This window comes from Cuculus canorus, chromosome 4, assembly GCF_017976375.1.
Source record: "Cuculus canorus isolate bCucCan1 chromosome 4, bCucCan1.pri, whole genome shotgun sequence".
NCBI lineage: Eukaryota > Metazoa > Chordata > Aves > Cuculiformes > Cuculidae > Cuculus > Cuculus canorus.
Window position 1 is genome coordinate 38,467,439 of NC_071404.1, and position 12,092 is coordinate 38,479,530.

A 12,092-nucleotide genomic window follows, 5' to 3' on the forward strand; every position below is an offset into this window, starting at 1 on the left:
TACCTCACTGAATCTGGTTATCATTTTGCCTTTTAGGACATCCCAGATGAAGCCACCATTTCTGGACGTTGCACCTGCTATGCAGTTCAGATCTCCTAAAGAGAAAGTTATTTGTAAGATCTCACAATATTGTTTGACAATATTGCTTCTATTTTAAAGTCAAGAAATGTAATACAAACAGAAGACATCAATGAGACATAAACAACAGTTTTTCATAGCTTTAGGCCAGCACTTGACACTAAGTCACAGTTACCAATTTTCTACATGGTATTTTGAGGAAAGGGCAAAAAAAAAAATACATTGTTGCAAAAAATATTCTCAATGACTGCTGAAAGTCTTGCAGTTAAGGTGGCAAGGAAATAATGTCCATGATGCATATGACAAACTGAAAAAGAGATACAATCTTAATGTTTCAAACTTAAAGTTGTAGGAATTAGAGCATTTTCTTTTAAAGTTCCCTATGAATTAAGACAAATCAGGAATAATGTGACAAAACATGTAACAGTACTTTGTTTTCTGAATCTTGCACCGCTGCTGCACTTAAGCCCATCAAGAATGTACTTGAATTTCTAACCACACTCTACAGGGCAGAAAATCTGAATATATGACTCCATAGGGAGAATTTAGGCCTAATATAAAAGACAGCAAATTCTCCTCACCACAGTCACCTTCTATCCCAGTATAACTATAACTTTTCCTAAATAGCTATACGGCACATTTATATATAAGTTTTGACTGTTATTTTATACCACACTTTAGAGGCAGAAAAGGCAATCTATGCAGGTGAAGTCCAGAAAGGGATATACATAAGATAGAAAGAGATTCAGGGAGGAGAATGATAGGGAAAAAAAAATCATTATGTTTAAAGGCCTTTTAAGACCAAGTAAAACTGGTGACATGCATTGCATTATATATTAGGAATGAAGATAAATGATAGTACAAAGTGGACAGAAATTCTCTACGAGCAAGGGATGTGAAAAGGGATGTGAAAGAAGCAGCAAAATTTCTGTCTGCGATGGGCAGGAACTTTTGCATGGGATGGCAAGGAACTGAACTTGGAAGCACATGCTTCCAATTAGCTTAATTTATTTTTTATTTTTTTAAATCAATATGCAAGACTGAATTGAATCCTATAGGTTTTACAGATAATAGTTCAGTTATGTTTAAACCTTACAAGATACCCTTCTATCTCAAACTAATATTTTTATAATGCAGATAGGTACTAGTTAATGCTAACTCAAAGAACATTTAGACCTAAAGCAAAATATTCTTACCTGGAGCCCAAGAAATGGAATAAATAACCCCCTCATTACCAGGAGATGTGTAAACCGCTGTTAAAGTATTTATGTCCCAAACTTTTATTGTGCCATCAAATGAAGCTGTAGCAAGAAGATCAGGGTTATCAGGTTTGAATTTGCAATCAAAGATGGTCTCAACATGTCCCTTAAATGAAACAAATATTTAATCCATTTTTACTACATTTGATTTTTTTCAGAAGTCCAACTCTAGATCAAACTCTAGAATACATTATATTATAACATGTGAGATGAATCATGACTTCCAAAAAACTTCTATGCTATGGCTCATCAGTCAAAATCAAAAGGCATAAAATAGCTTGGCCTATAACAGTCCTCTCTTTCACAGATTACTATTAAAGACAAAAATTCTGCCCTGAAACAACAATGCCAGGGACTTGCTAGCATTTTTCATCGGAACCAAGTTGCTAAAAAATGGAATTAAAAATTTTAAGCTAAAAAAAAAAAAAAAACACCATCAAGAAAATAAAATTTTTTAAAACTGAAAAGATAAAGCTTTATGTTGACCATGTTCTATAAGTTTTCCAGTATTCCATTGAATTTTCCACGTCCTAAATACTGTCTAATGCTCTATTGTAGTTTAAACTTCAATCCATTAGAAATGTCATGTGTCAGTTTCTTGTTTTCCAAGACGTGCATTCATAGAATCTAACCTGATATATTATCTCAGCTGCTTTACAGGACAAAAATCATTAAAAATGGAAAAAGAAGACCAACCAGCAGTCTCTGTTCCAACATGTATGGGAGTACAGCTGAAAATTATTCAGGTTCTTCCAATGAAAAGGGAACAGAAAAATAGGAGATGAGAATAATCTTCAAGAGTAGACAAATGCCCAATGAAGAACAGGCTTACAAAACACATGATAAACCCAGTTTTGAATTTCTGCATCAAAGAGGATTTAATAATTTGGTCTTTGTAATTTTAAACTGAGTGACCTCACCATGTGAGTTGCACGTACCTTCTCTCTGACTTGACTTTTATTCTGGATCAAAAAAACCCCTCCAGTTAATATTTCTGAGGCCATCAAATTAAAATTTCAGTTGTAAAAGCCTACAAACCCTTAAATCTTTATTTCTGGATGAAAATAAACTGTCAGAATATTTTCAAAATGATTCAGTCTTTTATGATAAAGAATTACTTTCAACTTCACAATTGTCATTTTGTTTCCTAGAAATCTAGACTCTTTTTAATGATAGAAACTGTTTTTCAGTACTGCAGAGACTTTATTCTCCATTTTTTTTCCTTTTAGAAGATTATAAGTCAAATAAATTCTCATTCCAAAGACAGAGATGAAACATACCATATCTCTAAGGAAATCCCACTTTTTGGCTCCCATGTCATAAAGCCCAACTCCACCATCCATGAAGCAACAGACAGCATGACCAGGAGGAAGAGAAAATGCTTGGTTTTGGGTTAAAGTTGGAGGAGGAACAGCCTCACTTGTTGAGGATGTATGGCGAATTTTAGTAGGATGCTGAGCTGGACATGCTTAAAAAAATGAAGCAAAATATATAAACAGGTTATTTTTTTCCCCGTTTAATAACAACTGTAGAGAGTAAAATGCTTTGTATTCAAATGAGATTAAAAACAAAGGAAACGCAGAATTCCTGTATAAAGCCTGGCCTACTAAAAAAGGACCTTATAAAGTGCACATTTTTCTAGTCCACTGTCACTAAAGGGTACTTTATTAAGAACCGCAGAGTCGACACAAACTTAAAGAGATTTTTTTACCTTGCAGCCATTGCCTTGAATAACAACCAAAACTACACTTACGCTTTTTCTTTGGTGGAGAACTTAGCACATGCAAACCATGGAATCCAGTTTTCTTCAATTTAAAATTATCTATAGGTGTTGTACGTGAAACATTCCATATACGTAACACACCAACCTGAGAATCTGAGGTTTAAAAAAAAAAAATACAAAGCCATTTATTCTTTTGATTTATTATTCTCCTTTTATTCTACACAGAAGTATGCAGTTTAAGGGCTGATTTAAACAAAAATACAACAATAAATTAAACTTAGGATACTAAGAAGTATTGTATAAGCAGGCATTGTCATCTCCATGGTAATACCCCTATTAACAACAATAATTATTAACATTGGTTATTTAAACTTCAGTAGATAAACTCTATGGAAACCGTCCCATTATAAAATAGTCTCAGTCTCACCTTCCTTACCCATTAATACTTCAACCTAAACCCCAACGTCAATGGTGTAGAAAAGAGTTACAAAATATAGTAGATTTTCTTTTAAATGCTAAAAAGAAGAAAGAAAAGCAGGGGAACAAGAAGTAACATCCACTAGTAAAACGCATTTTTATTCGTATTCTCAAAGTAACTCTCACTTTGTTGCTAGAGTGTGCATGAAGAAAATATTACTTAGTATAAAAAATGGTTTACATGCCCAACGAATACAAAATAAGCAAAAACTTCTCAGTGTACTCTTCTGCTCTTTTCTACAGTCTTATGTATTTTTTTTTGTACAATGCATGTATGATTTTATTAGTAGAAATGCTAAGAAATAAAGACCAAACTTGAAGTACCAATTTTGAAGACTCAGTCCTAGAGTTATTACCTTTGCATAAATCTGGAAATATAAGGCTTACCTCCAGTTATAAACATTCCAGGTGCACTAGAAACCCAGGCTAAACATTGAACAGATGCTGCTGCGCTGGGAAAATTAAAATTTGTGATACAGGACAGAGATTCAGAATCAACTAGTCGAATACCATTATGTAAATTAGCAACAAGTAAGTAGTCAGTTGACAAAGGGTCCCACTCCAGAGCTGTAACTGGATCCTCTTCATCTGTTCCTTCAAGAGACTCTGGTCTCAAGACATGTTTCTGATTTTTAGAACCTTAAAGAGCACAAGGAAACAGATTATTTCAAAATGAAATCAATTATACCCTTTGAATAGTGACAAGGTTTGGAAACATTTTTTTTCACTTTGCAGTTTTTAGCAGCCTGCTCTACTGTCTGTAGCAGTGAAATTAATGAAGCTGGCTTTGCAATATTTAGGTTAAAGTGCTTTTGGCTCTATCAGATCCTACTTTCTTTTTAATACCATCAAAAATAGAAACAGCGGCCAGGTCTAACATAACTATTTATTAAGGAAAAGTATGTTAAATCATATACATTGTCTTAACAATTTCCATGAGTAAAAGCCAGAATCTAATCCTGTGAATTAAAATACTCAGATTTCTTATTGCATACAAGTGTGGGCTTTAAATGGAAGCTTTATGGTACTTCAGTTGTAGTTGTACTTCTTGAATGCAAATTAATTTGTTGTACTAACTCATCCCACATAGTAAAGTTTACTACCCAGTTCTGACAATTAACTTGTAAGTAGACCTCTGCAGATCAGTGATTATTTTGCCACATTAAAAAATCAACCAACAACCCTATTTGGCTAAAGTTTTTTACATGTATTTCACGTTTTTGCACACTGTACATCAAAAGCATTTTCAGGTTTAAAAAACACTTAAAATGATCCAAAAGAAAATGTACTACTTTCCTTGAATAATTTTGAGGAAGTGAAATTCTAAACAGTTTAAAAACTAAAACCTGAGAAGTTAATCTTTAAAGGCTAAAGTGCAACAGTTTCTTTTCAATTCTAATGAATTTATTAAGAAGGTTCACAAAGTTGAAAAATGTTTTTTACTGGAGGAAAAAGAAGTAGCCAGAAAAAAAAAAAATTAAATAGTCCACCTAATACAGAAAGCTATTTATGAAAGAGCGTTACATTTTAGCTTCAAAGGAGCTTATCAACAAGACACATTCACTAGCAAATTATTGGAGTATTTATGAAGTATGCACAAATTTCAGAGAAATATTTTACCATGTATTGTCTGATAGAACAGAATCATGAAGATAATTTCATATATGACATGAGATTCTACCTACAAAAATGCAGATGACTCTAGAATATGAAGCATAGGGCTCTAGAACAAATGCAAGCAAATGAGAGACTAAGTGAAAGATTCAAGTCAGCCCATTCAGAAGACCAAACTTGCTGGGAAATATAGTTCAGTAGATGATCATAGTTGTTATTCCCTAAAAAACCAGCTTATTGTACTAATTGAAAACTGCAATATTATCTTGGTCACAAAAGGGAGAAGATAAAGAGCACAGAGCATTTTCTTTGTATCTAAGAAAACATACTTTTGTGATATGGAAGAAGTAGGAATACTATGAACTAAGAACAAGTTTTATATATGCGCATACATTACAAAATCTAAATGAAAAAAAGTGCAGAATTACACACATATACAGAGGCAAAAATAAGAGAGAGAGAGAGATAAAAATAAACACTTTACCATATCAGCTTTTACCTGGCTGAAAAATAGATAGGCTTCCATCCGTATGTCCAAATACTACTTTTCCATTTTTCTTTGGATGCCATCTAAATAGACTGATATCCGACAAGAAACTATGTGCTTCTCTATGCACAGTTACCCCACTGTCAGGTCCTGAGATAGTCCAAATGTACAACGGACCTCTGTGGGACACAAATGCAACTGCATCACCTGCATTCCAGCACCAGCTAAGTGACGCAGGAATTCCTGAAAAATACAGGTAAACCTTGTAAGAACCAGGTTGCACCTATTTTCCAAGAATGTAAATGCAGGAGTCAAGAACACCTGACAGAAATACAGGTACTGGTTTTGATAGAAATAAATGAATTAGAACTGAACAAGGTGAGGTGGCAAATAGACCTGTAACCCTGTAAACTTCTACAATTTCCTAATCAGCAGTTTCAAGTCCTGAGAGAGGGCATTTTAACAAAAACTGTTTTTCAAATTCACTGATAATTTGTACTTGAATCTGCTGAAGGGCACATTTTATTTGCTTTGATTTCTGTAAAGTTATCATGAAAACACACAAGGTTTAAAATGTAATTATTTACTCTTTTATACAGTGATGGAAAAAAACAGGGTTTTTTTTGCCTGCTCAACAAGAAATCAATGGCAAAATAAATTCTTGAATTGGTCAAGTTATTTAGAAAAAAGAATAACCTCTTTCTTTACCAATTACTAGATGGTTCAGAACAACTTACTCATGCACGCTATCATTATTTTCTAAAATTATTTGCAACAAATCTGACAATATCATGCAATACAATTGTTAAACCTCTGGCTACTAAACACCTCAAATTTACTCTATATAAAATATTTCTGATACCAGTGGATGAAAACATTGTACGGATCAAACAGATCTCCATGTCCAAAATACCTTTTGTGTTTTCCAGCTTGGCCACAACTTTCTGTTCCGTCACATTCCAAATAATCACTAAACTATCTGCACTGGCACTTGCAAATACGTCAGGATTGTGGGGACACCAAGATATGGCTGTGATTGTCTTCTTATGCTCAGACATAATTGCCCGGAGCTTGAATTCATTGTATCGGTGATCCAGCTAAATATAAAGCAAAATTACTTTTAAAAAGATATATTTTGTAAGGTTATTTTAAGTACTACTGGCTTGCAAATAGTTCATATAACAGTATTATATTTACCGATGAATCTATAGTGGATTTAACAACTGTTGGTACCTGACATCTCAATAAATTAATTTCTCAAATATTTGGACAGAAAAGTTGTTAAATATTTAATTAGCCCAACCACTATTAATAGTCTATCCTTTTTTTCTCTCATAAACTACTATATTCCATTAATAACTGCATCTAAACACAAATCGAAACCACTTTATTTATAGGAATGAATAATATTGAAAGCAAGATAGACAACAATGTAAAAATGTAACTAGTCTGTTAAATAAAAATTATCTTACCTGATAAATATAAATTGCAAGGGTAGCACAGTAGGCAAATCGATCCCCACTAGCAGCACATACATCCTTGTTCCATGGCTGGCATCCAGCAGCTAAAAGTCCCACTTGCTTAACCTGTGACATTTTTGCCTTTAAAACAGAAATGTGTAACATAAAAAGAGTACAGAATATCAAAGAACTGAATAAGCATTTCTGTTCCCATAAATAACGTATGTAGCTAGCCTTTATGTTTTAACAGTAACATCTTATGCTTATGAGGTACAAATGATTGTAGCTGAAATAAAGCCAAGCAGATGTTCACAGACTTCAGTGCTACACAAGAAAGGGATTTTAATGTCATTCACAGGACACCATTTGGGAGAAAAAAATAGAGGGGGACAGCACATGAAAACTTGCATAGTTTTTGATTTGTACTAGCTGAAGCTATTCTTCATCACTTTCATTTTCTTCTGTAGTCTGGTTCAACACTTTTTATATTACAGTGTAATGAAAACGGCGTTATCTTCTAAGTAAGTTAAGCAATGTATCAGAAAAGGTCTTCAAACCACTTCTCCATTTCGGAGAAGCTTTCTGAATTTTCTTAATAATTATTGTTTAAGAAAAAAAGTAGAAGGAAATTATGGAAAATAAAAAACAAACCTTAGTGCACCATTACTGTATTACTTTATACCAAACTAAGCCTTCACTGTCCAAATCAAGCCTCAAACTACCAGCTCTACTGGGAATGAGGCAACAACTGACTTCAATATAAAAACACAATAAGTTCTTTGCTGGGCCAGACCAATTATCCACCTTGCCTATACTGGATTCATAATACTGTCAAAATGTTACTTACAGCACATAAGCCTGCCTTTTTTTTCTATTTTCCATTTACACACTCTGTTATGACCAAGAATACATTTGCAAAGGTATTGTTAAAACACGTAGGCAGGTTGTATAAGATAACCTCCAGAGGTCCCTTCCAACTTCAACCACTCTGTGATTTTGTGATTTAAGAAAACATTTAAAATGAGCCTTGTTGCATTTATTTGCAGCAGACAAGTAGCAAAGGCCACCAGTTTTTATAGACTCTTTGAATTCACTTAGAAACCAGTCTTCACGTGATACAAATGACAGTTGGCTTGAACCTTGAACAACTGATGCAATTCCTGCTCCATCAACCTGCAGAAACAATTGTGGCTTTATCATTACTATACAAGGCTCCAGTGGCCAAACAACTGCAACTGTGGTTGAAAATGATGAATACGTGGATCAAAGCCTGCAACAGCGTGGTGATCCAAATGGCAGAATAGGTCCAAATAGCTGCAAAAAGGACTCATCATTTCTTCACAGAAGTCACAACAATCCAAACAAGACCCTGTGAGCATGACGGAAAGTACTACCTATACATAGAATATTTAGATAACCTCTTTGTACATACGACTTAAGCTGGGCTAGCAGCAAAATCCTAATACAGGAAAACAAGTGTAATTGCATCACTGAGAGATCTGGCAGAAAGTTATCATCTTGTGCAGACTGGTGAAGGAAAATTCTGCTGAGTTTCACCATACCACTAAGTGTTTCAGCATGGGCTCAGATAAGGTCCTTACAAAAACTGACCCCTCCAATTACGTTATAGAATGTCACATTTAAGGAAATGTTTGTACTATAGATAGATTAACGGACTAAGGGACATTATGTGGAAAAATAGTTCATGGAATATTCAGAATGAGATCCTTAGGTCAAAGAGCTGAGACTATAATCTCTAAAAGACAAGGAGATCTATGTTCACTTTACCAAGTGTTAGGTGCACCTCTCAGTGATGCAAGTATGATTGTTTTCTGTGAAGATTCTAACTGACTTGTAGGTGTCTAAAGAAAATGAAACACTTGTGTTTAACCTCTGAAAACTTTGGTAAGGGAGATTGTACTACAACACAACAGAAATACACAGAAAAACAAGTCACAAGACACCGCTCTGCTGCAGACTAGTTACTACTTTGGCTATTAGACTTCCTCTTTTTCTCTTCCAACAATATTAATACTTCTGAGTTCTGCAGCAAATAAATTGGAGATTCTAGAGGGAACAGTTCTATAAATTGCATCATCTTGCAGTTCATTTGCAACCCATCTCATTCTAAATTACACGAGTTCCATGGAAAGAAATCTACCTTATTATTTAAAGAATGATTATCATCACCATGAAATGACAAAAAAGAGACTCCAAATATCAGATTTTGTCATTTAGTATCCTTTCACTGTTAAGTAAAATTACAAATTAAAGAGCTCCCTTCTGTGCAATTAAAGTATCAATCATATGAATTAAAAATATTTGGATTTGTGGCATCTGGGAGGGCAACACAGACTTTTTACAGACTCAGTAAAAAAAATAACTGGTAACCTCTTTTTCTGAAATTAAAGTCATCTGGTTGATTACATTACAACTTACTAAAATGCAGAATAACATCTGGAACCAGAACTCTTGCTTTCTGCTCTTGATTCCACAGAAAATGATGGTTAAAGCACTACATATGTCAGCAAACAGATAAGAAACATTAAAAAAGCCATGGTGAAGTAGAAGAGAATTAGACGCATAATATTGGATTTATCATAGGTTTAGCTTGTAGGTTTGTTGCATGCAAGATTGATTAAATGTTTAGGTGTCTTTAGACACTAAAAGTACACAAATATTTATTTCATAATAATGATTTGACTAATTCTGTACAGATTCTCTTTTTTACCTTCTCAGATGGGAGCTAAGAGGTTCCTGATTTGAGGAAGTTTAATCTGTAAGAAAATATTATCTTAAATCTTGTTTAATTCGCAGTTTGATTACAGGTAAAATTGACTGCAAAGTTAAGATCTCTTATAGATGCTAAACCAGAATTCCACAAATGTTTCTTTCAGAGCTGCAACAGATTCATCTTGTAGGATTCTGCAGCAATCTGTATAAAAAAAATCCTGCTAACATATTCAGTAGATCTTCCTTTCTGCCTTGATACGAGAGAGAGAAGTTATTCCTGACTACAAGAAAACTAGTCTACAGGAAAATACTATTCTAAGCGGTTGAGAACATGGAGGGTTCCAAGCCCAAGTGCTGAAATCCAGATCAAAAAGAAGGTGGCCCTCTACACTGGTTTTACAATTACCATGATTATACAAAACAGACTAGCACTTTGGGTTTGGATATAGTTTCACTACTAGCATTACTGTTTCCATGTCTTCTACACAGCTGACCAACTGTGAAGAGGCTTTTATGTATTTTTTTCATGTCACCAGGATATCTATATAGTTTAGAGCATTTTAATCATTTCCAAAGGCACACACCACTAGTTAGAATTCAGGCTAGATTAATCAAGTCTGAAAATCACTCTCATAAAATGGCTATAAAAGTATTTCAGCCTAGTTCTAAATGTATGCCTGTAAGCATTACCGGATAGGTAATATTAAGTACTGTATGTGAAACAGAAGAACAGATTTGTCTTCTCTTTGTTCTACATTTACATTAAAGACAAAAGGTAACTTTAATAAGTTTTGAAGACATTCGCTTATAGAAGCCTCATGCACAGGTTTAGTTTGAAACAACCTTTTTTTTTTGATAACGTAGTATTTTCCTTGAAGTTTGATAGTTGAATGAAAATGTCTACTAAATAAGATCAACATTTAGATGAAAAAATGCTGGTTTGTGATAGATTGTTATTTCACTGAGTTATCAGTTCATGCTTATGAAGCATTATTAAACCTTGATTATTCATATAGATTTTTTCATTTACATATGTGTAAAAAATTACATATGTAAAATATTCTGAACTATACTATAGGAAACGAATTTGCACTCTATTTACTAATATTTTCTGGTTTAAACTCATTACTATTTCCCGCTCCCTGTAAAGAGTTATATACTGCTTTACAAAAAGACTGTAATTAAATAGAAGCATTTGCTTTGAAATTCAGTACAATAGTATCTACAAGAAGACATTACATTTGTGTGACATACTGACTCTTATTCTCTTCTAAGTATCATGCATTAAAGCAAGTTCCTGCAGATCTTTTCAGACATTACAGATTTCTGTTGAACATAATTTACAGCACAATGTAGAAAGCAACATTCATCAGGACAGCCTGTGTAAAATGGCAGAAAACTAGAAATTAAGTATAACTGAATAAATATAGATATATATGATTTCACACATTGCATTTTTATAGAATGGATATTTTTCCATTCATTGTTAAAAAGGCATTTTATTTCAAAAGAAAGATGTGCTAGTAATTATATTGGATTCTTAAAAAACCATGCATGTAAAAAATGTATACCACACTGGGAAAGCTATCAAAGGATGCCCATGGTTTCCAAGGAGATGAAGGAAAGAGGGAGAACAACAAAAATCTTTCTTTTCAATTGGCATGAGCAGCAACGTCCTAAGTCCTCCCTTGTTGCTAAATATAGAAAAAAAAGTACACTGAAATTCTGTATACCATAGAGTTAATACTATTTAAAAATAACAACTGAATGGACTAGATACACAGGACTTGGCTATATATCAATAACTTAAAGATAAATGTCTAAGAATCCCTACCTTAGCATGGATATCATTTTTTGTAAAACCACTTAAGAATTTCCATGTTCATTCCAATACCTTGCTGCTGCCAAAATTAAAAAATCTTGCTTTGGTTGTAGAACGAAATCACCTGGCAGATGAAGGAACTAAATTGTGGTGTTCACAGAATAATGCAGTTACTAAAGGATGCAGGAGGAAAAAAATGAGCATTGTGCTGCAACACACACACAGAACCACAGTGTCAGTAGCCTGGCAACTGCAACTCTTCAACAGGCACCATTTTAATTTTAACCTAACTCCTTTTTTCTCTGTTTCAGCTACTTTGTACTTTACTGCTTATTGTATTTCCCAATTGTAGTGCAACAATATTTGAAGAATAATAATAGCTCTTTAAATCCATCACTTGGCAGCCTTTAATTGTAAAGCGATGTTCTTGCATGTTATA

The 12,092-nt window shown here is 33.7% G+C and overlaps 1 protein-coding gene across 3 annotated transcripts in view; it reads right to left on the bottom strand.

Annotated features, from left to right (window-relative positions):
- WDR17 (WD repeat domain 17) overlaps window positions 1-12,092 on the bottom strand; it is a 54,123-nt gene that overhangs the window by 27,709 nt on the left and 14,322 nt on the right. For all 3 annotated transcript variants that reach the window (XM_054064595.1, XM_054064594.1, XM_054064593.1), the window contains exons 2-9: window positions 7,111-7,239; window positions 6,552-6,735; window positions 5,651-5,881; window positions 3,925-4,176; window positions 3,091-3,213; window positions 2,618-2,805; window positions 1,275-1,443; window positions 4-95 (exon numbers count right to left, since the gene is read on the bottom strand). In XM_054064595.1, coding sequence (XP_053920570.1) covers window positions 4-95; window positions 1,275-1,443; window positions 2,618-2,805; window positions 3,091-3,213; window positions 3,925-4,176; window positions 5,651-5,881; window positions 6,552-6,735; window positions 7,111-7,233 — 1,362 coding nt within the window. In that variant the 5' untranslated portion in view covers window positions 7,234-7,239. The remainder of the gene's footprint in view (window positions 1-3; window positions 96-1,274; window positions 1,444-2,617; window positions 2,806-3,090; window positions 3,214-3,924; window positions 4,177-5,650; window positions 5,882-6,551; window positions 6,736-7,110; window positions 7,240-12,092) is intronic.